This window comes from Acomys russatus, chromosome 7 (genome assembly GCF_903995435.1).
Source record: "Acomys russatus chromosome 7, mAcoRus1.1, whole genome shotgun sequence".
Classification (NCBI taxonomy): Eukaryota; Metazoa; Chordata; class Mammalia; order Rodentia; family Muridae; genus Acomys; species Acomys russatus.
The window spans coordinates 42206564-42223989 of NC_067143.1; the positions used below are offsets into that span (position 1 = coordinate 42206564).

The 17426-nt window shown below is 44.7% G+C and overlaps 1 protein-coding gene across 1 annotated transcript in view; it reads left to right on the forward strand.

Moving 5' to 3' along the window:
* Positions 1-17426, forward strand: part of Me3 (malic enzyme 3) — a 174367-nt gene that overhangs the window by 122707 nt on the left and 34234 nt on the right. Inside the window, exons 5-6 of the mRNA XM_051148890.1 lie at positions 539-700; positions 11119-11222. Of these exons, the coding sequence (XP_051004847.1) occupies positions 539-700; positions 11119-11222 (266 nt within the window). The remainder of the gene's footprint in view (positions 1-538; positions 701-11118; positions 11223-17426) is intronic.

A 17426-nucleotide genomic window follows, 5' to 3' on the forward strand; every position in this document is an offset into this window, starting at 1 on the left:
AGTTCCTTGCCAAAAAGTAATCCTCATGCAACCAAAGAATTCTGACTTCATAAGAAATCGTAATTCTAGGAAACATCACAAACTCTGTTCTCTGCAAAGCAGCTCAAATCCTGCAGCTGTAGCAGCAGCGTGGAGTAGCTTGTCTTTCATTTTCTTCTTTCCTTTACAGCTCTCCCTTCTTGTCTCGTGTCCCGAATTTCAGGCTGAGACTGTCCTGATTCTCAGAAAGAGAGAGAGAAAAAGAGAGAGTCGATGTGATTTCTCTCCAGCTGTTTCTACAGCTCCCAAACCCATCCTCAGAATGCAAGGAACGCTGCCTTCCTGTCATTTGGCCTCAGTGAGGTTTCTCACCCACTTGCCAGGAAGGACCAGCCACCTGCAGTTGATGACTCCTCTGGCCTTGTCCCAGACTGGCTGCTTTCTTCCCAACCAAATGAGTGGGTATGCAGCTGTCAGGCTGACTGCTAGGCCTTTGAAAATGAGCACTTTGTCATGGAGGTGGTGCTTCTGATTGAGGGCGCCCCACTGTGTTTTTCAGGCTGTGGTGGTGACTGATGGAGAGCGCATACTGGGTTTGGGAGACCTGGGCTGCTATGGCATGGGCATCCCTGTGGGCAAGCTGGCCCTGTACACCGCCTGCGGAGGAGTGAACCCACAGCAGTGCCTTCCTGTCCTGCTGGATGTCGGCACCAACAATGAGGTAACAGGCTGTCTGAGCCAGGAGCTCTTGGGCCAGAAGGAAGGTGAGGTTGGGGAGGGAGCTTTTGGGGAATAATTATATCCACATGGGTTGTTTCTTTCCCAGCATCCCCCTTGACACCCCCTCCCACCCCCTCTCTCCCCACATAGTTATAAAGTAGAGGACTTTCCTCTCTCAGTTTCTCAACTCTCCCAACCCTTCTACTTCTGAGTCCCCTTGCATTTTTGTCTCCCTCCCTGTGCCCAAGATGTTGCGGACTTACTTCTTCCATTGCTTCCATGAGCCCACGCAGTTTGCAATCCTCTTTGGGGCTACTCTCTGAGAGAGCAGCCAATGGTGAGACTTAGTCTGTGTATGACCTAGATTCAAAGCCAAAACTACGGGCTGAAATGTCTTGAGACAGACAGATGGGTGTCCTGCAGATCGAATGAGAGACACTGGGCAAAGCCACATGTCTATCCTCCTGCAGGATTCAAGGGCTTCCTTTCTCAAGGAGCTCAACGCCCGTCAAGAGTTTGGCTGCTCTGGATACCACCTTGGCACATTGTTTCTGTCTATAATTCTTGGGGCCCTGTGGCTGGCAGGGAAAAAAATGCCTTAAGAATTCCTTTTCAAGCCAGCTGTGGTGGTGCACACCTTTAATCCTAGCACTCAGGAGGCAGAGGCAGGTGGACTGCTGTGACTTCAAGGCCAGCCTGGTCTACAAAGCGAGTCCAGGACAGCCAAGGCTACACAGAGAAACTTTGTCTTGAAAAACCAATTTAAAGAAAAAAAAAAGAATTCCTTTTCATTTCAAAATTGTTTGCTTAATTCAAACGTTTAAAACAATTTAGTTCTGCTTTTCACAAAGAAAACAAAATATAGCTCTATCCAGTTGTCTTGTTTTGCAAGTTATAACTGTATTGGAATATATGAATTATATAAACAATGAGTTCCACTATGATATTTTCTTACATGTCTATAAAATACACTTCAAAGAAATTCCTTCAAAATAACATTTTTTGAGTTTAAGATTAGTGTGTGTTTGTCTTTTAAAAAGTAAAATCATGGAAGTTTTAAAAGTAAAATATCAATCACATAAGTCTTAATTTTTATATATACACATATATGTATTACATTTTTAACATTTTTCTTTCCAACCTTCCCCCCCCCCCCCGCCACCTCCAAATCCTTACAAAACCGAAATTTGGAGCTGAATTACCTTGTGATTCTTTTCCCTGCTTTTTGAAGTCTGACATAAGTCATGAGCTTCCTCTCAGGCCTGGAACCATCACTCCACGCTGCCACATGAGTGGCGGCAGGTTGTGCCACAGTTCACAGAGGAAAGCCCGCACAGCTGTACATTTAGGTGGTATCAACTGTGCTCTGGTACCCAGTTTGCAAATCCATCACTGTTCTCATCTCTCATGTTTCCCTAGGACAAATTCCTAGAGGCAGAAATATTGGTGCCAATTGGAGTTAGTTGTCTAGAGTCACATGCTGGGTACGCGGACATATTGGGGAAGCAGTGTGAGGAGGCCAGAGGCAACCCTTTAGCGCCATTCCTCCTCCAGCACCATCTATCTGTCTACCTTGCTGTTTGAGACAGCCTCACACTGGGACCTGGGGTTCAGGGCGTCAGGTGGGTGGTCTGGGTTAGTGAGTGTGCTTCTGGGGTGCTGGGATTGCAGGCTTGCCTTGCCACGCCCAGCTGCTTTGTTTGCGGTTACTGGGGACTGGACGTGGACCCTCATGCTTTTGAATCACTTGACTCACTGAACCGTCTCCACGGTCTCTATTGCTCAGCTGCTTGCTTCACATTGCCAAACAGTTTACAGCCGTTAGCATTCCACGATGATTTCCTGCAAGAAAACTGGTTTCCTCTTCTTTAGACACGATGGTCTGGGTTTCTAGTCAAGAGTGAACATTGTGAGGAAGTAACCGAATGCAGCTTCCTCAGGTTCCACCTGTGGTTCCTCCCTGAGTTGAGGAAGCCTCAAGGAGACCCTTCCTTGAGAGCCAGGAAATCATGAGGACAGTGGGGGCCAGAGAAGTGGGGAAAGAGCTGGATTAAGAAGCAGGGGCCCATAGTGGGGCATGATGGCACACTCCTGTAATCCCAGTCCTTGGGAAGGCAGAGGCAGGCAGATCTCTGTGAGTTCGAGGCCAGCCTGGTTTACAGAGTCAATCCGGGGCAGCCAAGGCTACACAGAGAAACTCTGTCCCAAAAAAATCACAGAGAGAGAGAGAGAGAGAGAGAGAGAGAGAGAGAGAGAGAGAGAGAGAGAGAGAGAGAGAGAGAGAGAGAAGCTGCCCCTCTTTAGACCTGATCCCCAGAACAAGACTCCCATCTCTAAAACCTCTTCTTGCTAGTCCTCCTGACTGGCCTATGAGATGGGGCTGGGTGGTGACACATGTCTTCCAGCTGCTCAACAAGGGCCAGATCTCACGTTTTTCTCTAAACCAAGGTCTCTACCCCCAGCCAGATGTTTTAAGTTTATACCAAACAGCTATTAAAGCTGTCCTCAGCTTCAAAGAGTGCACCACTGCCTCTGTAGACGAGTACAAAAAAACCTTGTTTCTGTCATTCTTCCAGCTGTGTTACAATTCGGCTTAATTGAGGCTTTCACCTTGTCAGTGTCTTAGCAGCTAATCCTAAGGCGGAGCAAGGACAGCCTGAGTTTTTAATTTGAGCTATTGTATCCTGAGGGATGCTAGCTGCCTCCAGCAGGTGCATGGGGATCCTTTGCTGTTGAAGGTCCAGCACAGCACCCACCAACATGAGTGAAGTTCAGGGTTGACCTAAATTTGTAACAAACCCATCAGGAACAAGTAGTAGTCCTGAGCCAGGACCTTACACCTAATTTGAGCCTCATAGTAGCAGAGTGAAGCCTCTGTCACTGCCTTCTTTTCCACTTCAGGAATCTTAAGCTCAGGGGCTTTAATTGGCCCCAATGGATTCTAATCAGAGCCAAGATGCCCTGTCCTAGGACACCCCTACCAGCATTCTGTTGTCTATAAGCCAACATCATCTCTTGACTTTTATTACTAAAGTAACTTTAAAACATTATTCAAATTCTTAAAAGAAATGGCATTTTCCCATAGTACTATGTATGTGGTCCCTTTTCAATATTTACCTACGACATATGCACATCTAGATGCACATATTACTTAGCTGGGACCATAGTGCACCTGTAATTTTGCTCTTACTTTTTTCAATTAAGGTTATTTGTGAACACTTTCTCTTTATTTATTTAACCAGTTTATTGAGTGTTTAGTAGGTGTGAGGCATTCTGCTAGGCCTGAGGGAGATAAATGAGCCAGGCCTGGGTGGAAGAGTCTGGTTGTCCGTGTTTCAACACTGTCACGTAATGGATCATTTTAATGAGTCATGTATTACATCTATTCAAAGTGTCTGCTTCTCCCCTGAGTGTTTTGCTCCAAGCATGAAACTCCAATGCTGCCAAGTGAACCAACATTAGGTAGACATGATTTATCCCCCTTCAAATGACTTTGCTATGTCATTTCTCAAAGTACAGTTCTTTGTCAAAAATGCATCTGTTTGTAAGACTTGCACAGTGACAACACCAGTTAAAATGCCAATGAATTGAGGAAATTTCCCAAGGCCCTACCCATAGGTGAAGAGCTACAGCCAAGTAAAAGCTGCTAGGAGAGTGAGAGCCAGTTGTCTCTAGGGACAAGCCAACTCCAATTCCAAGTGGTCAGCCCTAACTACAAGTACATATGAGCACAACACTACATGGACTCTGAAGAAAACATACATATACATATATGTGTATATATGTATTTATAATTAAAGAAGAGCTCATGAAATTGGGAATTGAGAGGGAGGTGGATTTGGAAGTAGGAGATTGTACGGTTGAAACAATATGAATACGATACTGGTATATACAACTGGCAAAGAAATCAAAATAAATGTTTTATTTCCCCTGAGAGAAATTCTGGACTGTAGGACAGGAGAACTCGACCTGATCACTTCCATTGTCTATCACAGGGCAGAAAGGATGTTGCCATGAGGTGTTTCACATCCAAATAACCAAACCACCAGTGTGCATGCCTCTATTAAATAAAAACAAAAAATAAAAAAAAATAAAGAACTTCTGAGGCAACAGCAATTTAATCAGTGTCAGAACATCCCTCTGAGCTTCCTGTTGACGGAAAACATCTGCTGTCTACATCCCTGAACCTGAGTCACTTTGACCTACCAATACCATGGACATTGGGAAAATAAACACACAGAGCAGGGATTCCATAGAAGAGGGACACCCCAGGGTTTAGTTCCAAGGGTTCAGCAGAGAGGAGCCCCTCAGCCATCGCTCTGTATGTGGATGATACCAAGCACAAGATGGTCATTTGTCCAAATAGAAGGGACCAGAAATGGTATCTCATACAGTTCCTTCATTCTTCATAGGAAAAGAGGCCCAGAGTATACATGGCTTCCCTAAGGATTAGTTCCAAAACCCTGTGCACGCGATACTCTATAGTGAGGTTCTTTGGAGCACCCCAACAGGCTTGGTTCTCTGGTTGCCCTCCTGAGCCCTCAGAGTCTTCTACTGCTGGAAATCCTGAACGTGTACTCACCTCTGACGGAGCTGCTACATGACCTCTGGAACTCGCTGTGTGGCTGATGAAAACGTCAGTGTCTGCAGACAGACTCGGGTGGAAATTGGCAGCAGGGTTAGAAGCCTTGACTTTGCAGATGTGGCAGGAATCAACAGTCAGCTGCTGTGCTGAAATTTGCTATTTCTTCTAGTTTACAAGCTCATTGGCTCTGTGACTAGAATGCTCAGCTTTATCGTGTGGTACCACCAGAAAGCTCACTCTTTGCACAAATGTGTGAAGAATCTTGGCATCTTCTTCCTAGGCTTCATTTAATGTTAAAAAAAAAATGAGCAGCAAACAACAGCAATGGAGCAGATGGTACTATGGCCACAGAGTGGACCCCATGCCATGACCTCCTGAACACACAGGTGTTTTGTATGACCTGTTAGTGTGCTGGTTGATATTTGAGGTAAATATTGGTTTATCTTCCACCTTAAGTACAACCCTCTGTGATAGGTCTTGCAAAGAGCAGAAAAGAAAAATAAAAACATTTGTTTTCCATGACGTTTTGCCTCTAACCTTAGGAAGGCAAAGCTAGGCAGACAACCCCAGAGGGCATATTCACCCCCCAACTCCCACTACAGAGGAAATGGTCCAGTTTGCCTTCCTTGGGTAAATTCCTTCACCCACAGTTCCAATCACTGATGTATTCAGTTCTGGGAGCTTAGTAACCATCTAACAGAGAGAGAAGGTTCAGCCATCAGATACTACTTAGGTACCTCGTACACACCAGCACTTAGGAATGAATAAGTTCGGATTCTATCCTGTTCTAAAAGAATGATTTCCTCCCTGCCACTCTGGCCAGTGGGTTTTGTGGCCTGGGACAGCTCACTTCACCTTCATACGACTCAGAAATTCACTGGGAGGACGCTGCTGTGAGTTATTTCCAAGACGGAAGTTTCTATTCTGGCATCTCAGGCCAGCGCTGACGCTCTGGCATCTGGTATCAGCTGACACGTCCCATGGATTTGCTGTGCGCCGACACTGTGCCATCTCTGGGGAGATGTGAATGAAGAAGGAACAGACTTTTCCTCAAGAAATCACATTATGTCACAGGAACCACTATTATTCCTTTTCAACAGAGAGGGGGGGCGGAAAAACAAAGCAGAGAAGAGTTCTACTTCTTGCCCAAAGCCTCTCACTTAAATGACAGGGTGTGAAATCCAACTCAGGTCCATCCGACTCCAAAGCTCAAAAACCCAGACCTCCTGCACCTTGCCAGCTGTTCCTAAACTTTCCTGACAAAGAACAGGCAGAGGGTGAGGACAAGAAGCTGCTGCTTAGTTCCTTGGTCCTCACGCCATAAAGTGATGGGGAGGAAAAGGTGCTACCACGAGAACCCATCTGAGCGAGGCTCGGTCTCGGCCACTTCCTCCTGGTTCAGTGAGTTTGGGCACTTTGTTTAAACCATTGAACTCCAACATTCTGGTCTATGAAACAGGATGGGACAGCCAGACACTGGAATGGTCTATGCACGCTCTACACAAGCATGTGACACATTTGTTTAGTGTCATCTCTATGTTTAAGTTGTCCCCATTTCTGTCGCTAGTTTTGAAGTATTTAAGGCCTTTAAAAGGTTTTCAGGATTAGTATACACTACTTTTCTTGTTGCTGTGTAGATACCGAAAAGAAGTGACGTGAGGGAGGATGTATTTTGCTTCCATCATGAGGGAAGGCACAGAGGCAAGCCCTTTCTACATTGCCTCAGCAGCCTGCACTCCAGTATGGGTCTGGGTCAGTGGATTACACAATACGTCCATTCTTCCTGATGAGCGAGAGAACCACCAAAGCTTCATGGCTAAATGCTAAGAGCATGGACTCTGAAATAAAATACTGACTGTGGCTCTTACTAAGCGAACATCTTAGGGCAGGTGGCTTAACCTCTCTGTATCTTGTTGCTTTGTTCATAACATAAAAGGATAATAAATAAAGAAGCCCATTTTCAGGTCTTCCCAGAAATACATATGTGAGAGCTTGGTAAGGGTAAACTCCTGAAGAACAAAGAGACAGAGCAGGAGGAGTCGGAGGTGCTGGGACCTTCAGACTATATAACACTGACAAGATTCCCATAGAAAGAGGGAAGAAAAGATGGAGCGTTAAGAACACTGGCTGCAGTACAGCCCAGGAGAGTCTAATTAGAAGGCTAATTAAACTTCTACAAACAAAGACTGTATCAAATGGCCTCAGCGAAGAAGAAGGATGCTCTGCCCCAACACTCCACACACCTCATCCCATCTTTAAACATTCTGGAGAGAATATGGATGGGTGATGGTCCTTCAACTGCCCTAGTGCAACAGATTCTGTTTAGAGTTCAGAGTCTTCCTGCGGCTGCTGTGACACCACAATTAAAGCCCTGGGCATGTGGCACATCAAAAGCTTTAAGAGCTAGAATGCCTGCCACCATTTATACCAGGTGTTTATAATCCACAAAACGCTCTTGTATTCTATCACACAATCGCCATAACCACTCAGTGTGGCTGCACTTTATCCCCACTTGACAAATGAGAAGATTCTGGGAGGTCATAAAAGCTTTCCCAAAGTCACAGCAGCCTGTCAAGATGGAGGTTAAAACCTGACCATTTCACCCTTATCTTCCCATCCCGCAGCAGCAGCTCAGATGGGAACAGCACAGTGAATTCGTCAATGAGCTCTTAATCTGCTTGAATTAGGCACAAAAATTCAAAATTCCAAGAGGCTATAGCAGGGAGTTATTTTCTGTTTCCCAAATAAACTGTCAGCCACCTTTCCCTCACTCTGCCTCCAGCCTCCAGCATTCCTTTATGCTCACTCTGCCTGGAGACCCAGGTAACCTGTTAGAATCAGACAATCTTTTCAAGCCTGACCATTTCCCCCTCAATACACTCACCATTCAAGTAAAGTTGCTTCCCCACTCTGTGTGTTCATATGCAACACTATTCCCCGAGGCAGTGTCATCCTTCAAAGGATCAATCATTCTCACTAATCATTATAATGCTTCGGGCAGCAGTTAGGAACCTCAGGTGGAAGGGGGTTTTCTGTAACCGGTGTTTTTTCAACCACGCCCTTGCTCCCAGAAATAAAGAGATTTAAATATATTTACAAAAGCCCAGGCCAATATAGTGAGGTGCATTCCCTGACTTGATTATAGCTAATATTCTGTTTATTCTATTTTAAGTTCTGCCATATGGCTGCTTACTTCTGCTCAGGTTTCATGTGTCTGTCCTCCTCAGTGTCCCAGGGTGAAATCTCCCACCAATTTTATCCCAGGTTCACATGCAGTTTTCATAAAAAACTAGAAATGATCCATTTTTGTTGCAGTGATAAAATATTGTGTCCAAAAGCAACTTGTTTCAGTAGGCCAGAGTTCTTAAAACTAGGTGTGGAATGACATAGCAGGGGCAAGAAGCTGGCTGGTCACATTTTATCTGCACACGGGAAGCACAGAAAGAGAATAAAAGGAACAAGGTTATAAGTCCTCAAATCCTAACTACAATGATATGCTTCCTCCAGCAAAGTTTCACCTCCTGAAGGTTCCACAACCCCACCCCCAAAGTCACCACCAACAGGAAACCAAGTGTTCAAATATATGAGCCCTTATGAGACATTGCTCGTTCAAGCCACCACATGCCCCTGTACCACCGACCCAGTTTTCTTCAATGGTAGCGTCTTGTATTCTACCAGAAATTTGACCTTGACAAGCCATGAATCCTATTCACATTTCACTGGTTTTGCATCCATTCACATATGTGTGCGTGTGTACATGTGTGCTTATTTGCTATCAAGTCTATGACTTGTGTAGATTCCTACACCACTGAGGCAGTCAGTCTATGGGAAAGTTTCATATAGAGATACCTCATCCACCCTTTTATAACCGTACCCACATCCCCAGTCCTCTCTCTAACTTCTGATGGTTGTTTTCCATCTCTATAGTTTTTGTCATTTCAAGAATGCTATATAGATGAAATTGGGTGGTATGCAGTCTTTCAGGGTTTGCTTTCTTCCATATCATGTGTCTTGAGATTTGTCTAGATTAGCCAATTAACAGACATTATAGTTTTTCAAGAGGATTTTTTTTTTTTTTTTGGTTTTGCTCTTATATGATGAATCTTCTATGGATGTTAAAATTAATTCATTAACAAATAAATGTGTTATGCATGAATTAGTCTACTGACCCATTGGAGTATGAATGAAATGGGGAGCCCAGTAAGAAAAGCTAGTCAGACCAATAGAAACACAAGAAAAGACACAATATGCATGTGGCTATTGTGACAGAAGTGTTGTTTCAAGAAACAATGGAGAGTCACCTGCCAAGGTGAAGGGATAAGGTGAGTGTGATTTTTTTTCAATAAAATTTCTAGTTGCATCATTCAACCTTCATATCCCCAAGACCTAGCAACGTGTGAGATGCATGGTAGGTAAGATTTTACTTAAATTAAGGTGAATCAGTGTGGGGTTTTTTTCTTTATTGATTTTTTTCACTCTATATTCCAATCACAGTCCTCTCCCTCCTTTCCTCCTGCCCTGCCTTCCCACCCCTTTTCCCTTTCTCCCTTCCCTTCTCCTCAGAAAACAGGAGACCCTCCCCTCATACCAATCCACCCCTGCACATCAAGTCACTTCAGGACTAAGTACGTCCTCTTCCACTGAAGCCAGGCAGGGCAGCCCTGCTAGGGAAAAGTGATGCAAAAGCAGGCAACAGAGTTCATGTCAGAGACAGCCCCCATTCCAGTTGCTAGGGGACCCACATGAAGACCAAGCTGCCCCTCAGTTACATATATGTGGGAGGGGGGCTAGATCCAGTGCATGCATAGTCCTTGGTTGGTGCTTCAGTCTCTGTAAGCCCCAATGGGCCTAAGTTAGTGGCTCTGTGGGTTTTCTTGTTGAGCACCTGTTACCTCCAGGTCCTTCTAACTCTTCCACAAAACTCCCCAAGCTCCACCTAATGTTTGGCTGTGGGTCTCAACATGTTCCATTATGCTAGGCTCCTGAATGCATGCATAACAGAGTATCACTAATAGTGTCAGGGGTTGGTTCTATTCCATGGGGTGGGTCTCAGTTTGGGCTACTCATTAGTTGGCCATTCCCTCAATCTCTGCTCCATCTTTATCCCTGCACATCTTATAGGCAAGGTAAATCTGGGGTCAAAGGCTTTGTGGGTGGGTTGTTGTTCCCCTCCCTCCACTGCAAGTCCTGCCTGGCTAAGATGTGGCCACTTCAATCTCCAGGCCCCCTGCTGCGAGGAATCTAATCTGGAGCCATCCCAGTATCCTCCTAGGAGCCTATCCTGTCACAGAGAATCAATGGTTTCTAAGTTATATTGGAGACAAGATCTTTGAACAAAATCCTACTCACCAATGCCGATGCTGCCTACAGTCAGCCTTCAAGAATAACTGTAGCAATATCAGAAGACATTTTTTATGGCCACAACTGGAGGTGTTGCTGGGTTCTAGTGGGTACGGAGATGTTGCTAACTATGCTGCAATGTGTAGGTCAGCTCTCAGATTAAAGAGTAATTCAAGCCAAGATGTCAGCAGTGACACCACTGAGAAATCCTACAATAAACCCAGAGACTACATCCAGGGCTTGAACAACTGTGTCCTGTGGAGGCTTATCTACCTCAAAGCATTGCTCATTCCTAAAGATGAGATTCCATGGGAATCCACTCTCAGACAGGGATTACCCCCTAGGTAGAGGTAGGGAGCTGAGGCAGCTTCCTACTTTCTTCTCTCCTCCTACCTCCAGTTCTTCCCACTAAATCTGGACACTTGCTTTACAGAAAACAGTAATAAAGCAGGGAGTGTGGAGCGGGTTTAGTAAGCAGATGCTCTCTATTCCAGGAGCTTCTCAGAGACCCTCTGTACATTGGCCTGAAACACCAACGCGTCCGTGGGAAGGAGTATGATGACCTCCTGGATGAATTCATGCAGGCTGTGACTGATAAGTAAGTGGACCACACTGTCCCTTTTACAGAGAGCTCCTAAGGAGTACCATGGCCAAGTCACCCTGGCTTTGGAAGAATTACAAAAGCAAGCAGCTGTAAGCATGTGTTTTGGGGGTGGCCTGAAATTTTCAACTTGACTCGTGCACTTGAAAGTCTGGAAGCCATGTGGGCTCATCTCCAGGATTACCTTCAAGAAGGCACTGTGAGATGAAGGTGCTAAGTATCTGTTGTCCCAGGAGGGAAACACTCATGGTCTGAGTTGCCAGGGTAGTGTACATGAATATAGACACTGCTCTTCTGATGAAGAGATGTTGCCCTCCTGATGAAATGGCTTTGAAAAGCAGCTCACCATATTTGCCTTCACACACACCCTCACCCCCATTAGGTCAGGTTAGGGAAATGTTAATAAGCCGGTGAAGCAGACTCCCTAGATCCAAGCCTTCTAGACATATGAGGGCTTGTGTCTTCACTGGAGAGTATAACGCTGACAGATCCACCCTCCACTCTTGCTTATTCTGCTAGGCAACATGGCCACCCACACTTGGTGGCACGCTGCAGGAGGGAGTTCTGGTAATGACCTCCACATACTGGGTAAGCCAGAGCTTCTGCAAGGCAGTGGACCTATGAAGACAAAATATGTTTTGTTCTCTCTTGAAAAGAGGAGAAAATTATCTATGGGATTGGAAGGATGCTGCAGAAAAGAGAAAATTAATAATGGGGCATAGGATGGAAGCAGAAATTTGAGTAAGCTAGAGGATCAGGGATCAAATGCACACCTGGAGAAGCTTAGGCTTTGAGGCACAGAATGCAGAGTCGGGTAAGTGAAAATGGTGATGAGATAGATGCATCGTGCTCGGGATTTTTTCCAGGCAAGAAGGAAGTTGAGATTTGTTCAAGAGAACGATGGCAGTGGTGTCCCAAAGGTCTAGGCTGAGGAAGATGGAAAATAATGACGTGGAGAAGCAGGAGTTAGTAGTGGATGAGGAAAGTTATAAGATCAATAGACCCTGAGTTGTGGTGACTCATTGCATTGGGTACCAGGTAGAATAAACTGATTGAACTAGAGTGTGCTCTGAAAGCTTCATGTTCACAGTAGAGATTATGGAAGAAATGCACCACTGGGATGTGTCAACCAAAGAAACTAATTCACAGGTTGGTGCATTCACAGAACCACAGCATCTAGAACAAAGGAAGTGAGTGCCACTTCATTTTTCCCCTTCCAGAGTATTTTAAATGCCACCTTCAAGTCCAAACAAATTACACTGAGGACCATTGACAACAGCCATGACAGTGCAGGGAAAGAAATGTTTGCTTTGGTGGTGAGAAGGCTCAGAGGCCTGTATCAAGGAGCAGGACTATTTCTGGACATCTGAAAGCCATTTCCCCAGAACAGGATTGGACTTGTTTCTATATGTCTAAAGGAGAACCAATGGCTGCAGTGCCAGCAAAGGCCACTGTAGTCACCAAGTAAGTGCCACAATACACTAAATTCTGGATATGAGTTCTCTGTCGTGGAAGGAACTCTAGGATATATATGTTGCCTGGTGTTTTGGGGGTAATAGTATGAATGGGCTCACGCTGCACATGCTCTTAAATGAGTCTTCCCACTCCCTTACTGTAGTTTGACCTTTTAAGAATGCCATGTAGCTTGAAGGGTGGGTACTTTCATCATGCTCGCTTTAATGAAGAAGTTGAGGCCCTGAGATGACAAGGTCACTGTCACCTTTCGGGGCTGTCAGGTGAACCCAGGCTGCCCACCCCTCGTACAGGCTCTTTCTATAACTCTCTGTGACCTGAGCAAAAGAAGTGAAATTGCCTTAGAGCCTACTTTTCGCTTCCTGTTTCCAGGGCTCATTGCTTGCTTGTGAGTCAGTGGCCATTCCATGATTCCCCAAAGACAAGTCTTTGCTATTCATGTGAGAAGGTTAAAAAAAAAAAACTAGCACGCAAGAGACTCCTCAAATCATCATCAACACCAATACACAGCTTCACAGACAGACAGGCAGTCCAGGGTGAACCCTTTGGGAAGGGTATGCATCAGCCAACAGGAATGTGTCCTTCCGCAGAGGAGATGATGGGTTGACACGTCATTGTTTTGACTTTCTAGCAAGGTAGAACAGATGTTTCTGTAGATACTGTAGGTGGAAAAATGAGCTGGTCTCCTCAGGTACTCTTGGGAATGTACTAGGCCAGAGATGGAATGCATGACCTAAGGGTGAGTCAGAAGCCTTGAAGCCAAACACACTATATTTTTAAAAAGAGCCTTGGGAAAGCATGATTCCTGCCCTCAATCTCCTCATCTTTGCTCAAACATCCTACCAATAAAAAGCTTCCTCTTTTACCCTTCCCTACTAACTGACGTGTCTGTAGATTCTGGGTGGGAAGTACTGATAAGGCTCAGTTCGTATGCTGAAGGCTAGCCACTGTGGAAGACACACCAAGGCAAGGGAATATTCACATGCCTAGCATGCTCAGCAGCCCTGAGTCCAATCTCTAGAGCCATGTGAACCAGTCATGGCAGCACACAACTGTAATCCCAACACTTGGGAGGTGGAAGGAGATCAGAAGTTCAAGGTTATCACATCCTGCTGTGGCAGGTTGTCCTCAATGGTGTTTGTTTATATTTCTTATTTCTGTTACTTTCAGGGAATTATCTAGCTTAAGATTGCACCTGGAAACCCAAATCCATCTGATTTAACAGATATCTGATGTTCCCAGCAGCTTCAGCCTTTAGGCAGAACAGGAAGTGAAGCCATCTCCTTTCCCATTAGTTCCACAAATTCTAAATCTATAGATTCTTAAGCTGCTTGGGCTTCAGTAACAAGGAAAACAACCTAAATTATAAAGACCCTTACTGTACAATGAAGCCCTCTACCTTTTCAGCTCTATAAAAGGCCTAAGTCTGTTTCTCTCTCTCTCTTTGTGTCTCTGCCTCTGTCTCCCTCTCTTTGTCTCTCTTTCTCTGACTCTCTCTCTCTCTCTCTCTCTCTCTCTCTCTCTCTCTCTCTCTCTCTCTCTCTCTCTCTCTCTCTTTCTCTCTCTCTCCCATACACACACACACACACAGAAAGAGAGAGAGAAAGAGAGAGAGAGAGAGAGAGAGAGAGAGAGAGAGAGAGAGAGAGAGAGAGAGAAGGTTCACAGTATAGTGGAAGTCACTATTCACAATTAATGGTCTTTCCAGATAAGTTACAGTATAGAAGCTTTTGATCCCCATTTCTGAAGTCAACCACTCCATAGGCTCACCTCTAATGCTACCTTTCAGCCTTGATGTGCACCCCTGCTCCTCTGGAGCCAGACTCCTGTGCTCTGTCATGCACTCCCAGCACACTTTCAGCCTGAGTGGGACCCCATCCCAGTTCCCCTTTGTAGCTCATCCCACTTGCTTCTGTCCTTACGTTTGGTGGGTGACCCAAAGGTTTCCATTCAAATGTGTGAAAAATACAACTTGCTATCTGTACTGGGCCCTGGTCAGATTGAGAGAGAACAAAGAAAGATGAGTGCCAGGGCAGTTAGAAGTTCCTGGCTAGACACAAATTCTGAGTAGTCTCAAAAACAAACAAACAAACAAAAGCCCATTGGACTGTTGTGACCAGACATTCTCAATTCTGTCAACCTGGAGTTACTGAGTGCAAAGTCTTATGACTTGTGTCTTTAAGTTTCTTTTCCCAACAAATAGCTAACTAAGCTGGCAGCTAGCTATCTTCCATTGAACAGAAGAAAAACAGTTCTTCTCTCTTAGGTGGCTTCAGTCTAAGCAAGCAGTTGTCAACCTGTGGGTCATGACCCCTTTCACAGGGGTCACATATCCGATATTTACATTATGATCCATAACAGTAGCAAAATTACAGTTTTGAAGTAGCAGCGAAAACAATTTTTTGGCTGAGGTCAACACAACGTGAAGAACTGTATTAAAAGGCCACAGCACTAGGAAGGCTGAGAACCTCTAGTCTAAGCTGTCATCCCCAGCAAAGCTAGTAGGCTAATGCATTGCTCAGCTGCACAAGCTCCAAAAGCAGTGATTTCTAGAATCAACTAAAAGCAATCTGAAGGGCTAGGTGCCTTGATGGTAGAGTTCTTCCTTAGTCGTGAGCATCTCAGTGTGATTCGGTTTCTATGTTTCCTTTTGCAAAACATAGTAACAACAATCCTAACAGTTAGTAGAGCTGGGGTTTAAGTTTTTTCTTGGGTACATCACTGGCGCTTGACTGTTGCAAGCTGAATGACTTAATTGGTTGGCTCACTGAACGGTCTTACCAGAGATCACTGCATGTGACTGCACTCAGCTACTCTAGAGATGTTAAACTTAGCTTTTCCTCACATTCTCAGAGACTCGGCCTCTTCCCATGGCTTTTCATGTGGGTTCTCCTAACTTTCAATATGTCAGTCCATAATTCCAAGAACACCAAAGAGAAGTTATCAGGTTTTCTTAAGAATGGTACCTGGGAGCTAGAGAGATGACTCCATGATTAAGAGCACTGGCTGCTGCTCCAGAAGACTGGGCTTTGATTCCCAGCCCCCAGAAGGTGCCTCACAATTGTCTGTAATTCCAGTTCCTCCAGGGATCTAATGCTGTTCTGGCTTTTGTGGGAGCAGGAATGCATGCTGTGCACAGACTTACATGGTCACACTCATAAAATAATATTTTTTCCAAAAAGAATGATATCTAAAGGCAAACGAAATGTAAAAGCCAGTGGATAGAAGGGCATGCTATGCTTCCTATGCACAACAGGGTTAGCAAATCTGTGAACTCATAGCAGCTATGGTTACCTACACAACATCAGCCAGGAGAAATGAGGAAGTGACTCTCCAGGACCCACTCCTTACTGAGGAGTGGCAGCTGATAGCTATTGGGGAAGGAAGAATTATTTTGTTTTGTTTTGTTTTTTTGTCTGTAGCCACTGCTGGTTTTCCTATGCTCCAGTGGATTATCTCATACCAGTGAATATACATATTGGAATTTATATATATATAGCTTACAAATATATATATATATATATATATATATATATATATATATATTAGTGAGTTATCAAACAAAAGAAAGAAATTAATGAGTTATCAAAAGAAAGAAGCACTTTTACCTAGCATTTGCTATATTTAATCTAAAGATATATAAAGATCCCTGCACTCAAACAGGCATGAAAACACATGCCTGCAATCCAAGCACTCACTAAGGTGAGGAATGTGAATCATGAATTGAAGGCCAACCTGGGCTACATATTAAAACCTTGTATCAAATCATCCTGATCCTATTCTCAAAAATACTGCATTCAAACACTTTTCATATGTATCTGCTTGTGTTTAGACAACCTGACCTTCCATGCTTTCTTTGGCTCGGTGTCTACATAAGTCAGGAGTTCAAGAAGAGTGAGTGCTATGGTGGAATTATAAAAGCTGAGCCTCCAGCCCATAAATGTTAAAGTTGAGGGAATGACTGTGGCCACTGAGGCAGAAGAAAGGGATGAGAGTATGACTCTTCCCCACCCCCACCTGAACCGTGCCCAAGTACTCTATGAAATTTAGGATTAGACTGGGATATTGTTGGTGGAAATGGCGAGGAAGAGAAGTAAAACATCTCATTCCCTGTTCTAGCTTCAACTATTCGGGACTCTGTGTCTAACAGGGAAGAGTGTCGTCATGGCATTGTCTGCCCTGAGCAGGTAGTAAGGTGCGTAGCACATGTGAAATGCTATACCTAATCCATCTTGGATCTATGAGGCTCTGTGGCCTAGGCTGCTGGCTTCATAAGCATTTACTCTAGCTGGTCCTGCAAACCCTACAGCTCAACAGTAGGTCAGAGGCTAATGTAGGCTCCTCTTGTCCTCCATGTGCTCAGGATATTTCCAGAGCTAAACCAAGTTTCTCCCCTCTCCTTTTTCCATGAAATGGGAACAATTACATTTTCTTGGGCACATCCAATCCCCTTCCCTCACTTCCTATCTGCTGCAGAATAGAGCGGAGGGCCAAATAAAGGAGATGTGTCAATGCTGAACCACACTGCCCCACATCTAGCTATTTTTTTCTGATCATTGGGGGGTGCTTATAAAAATTGCAGAGTGTTTAGATTGAAACAGGAATGTCTGTTTTTAAGCTCCCCTAATAACTCCAGTATACGGCGGTCTGGTTTCATTTCCGTTGACATGATGAAAGGTCCTGACCGAAAGAAAAATAGGGGAGGGGGGGAAAAGAGTTTATTTGGCT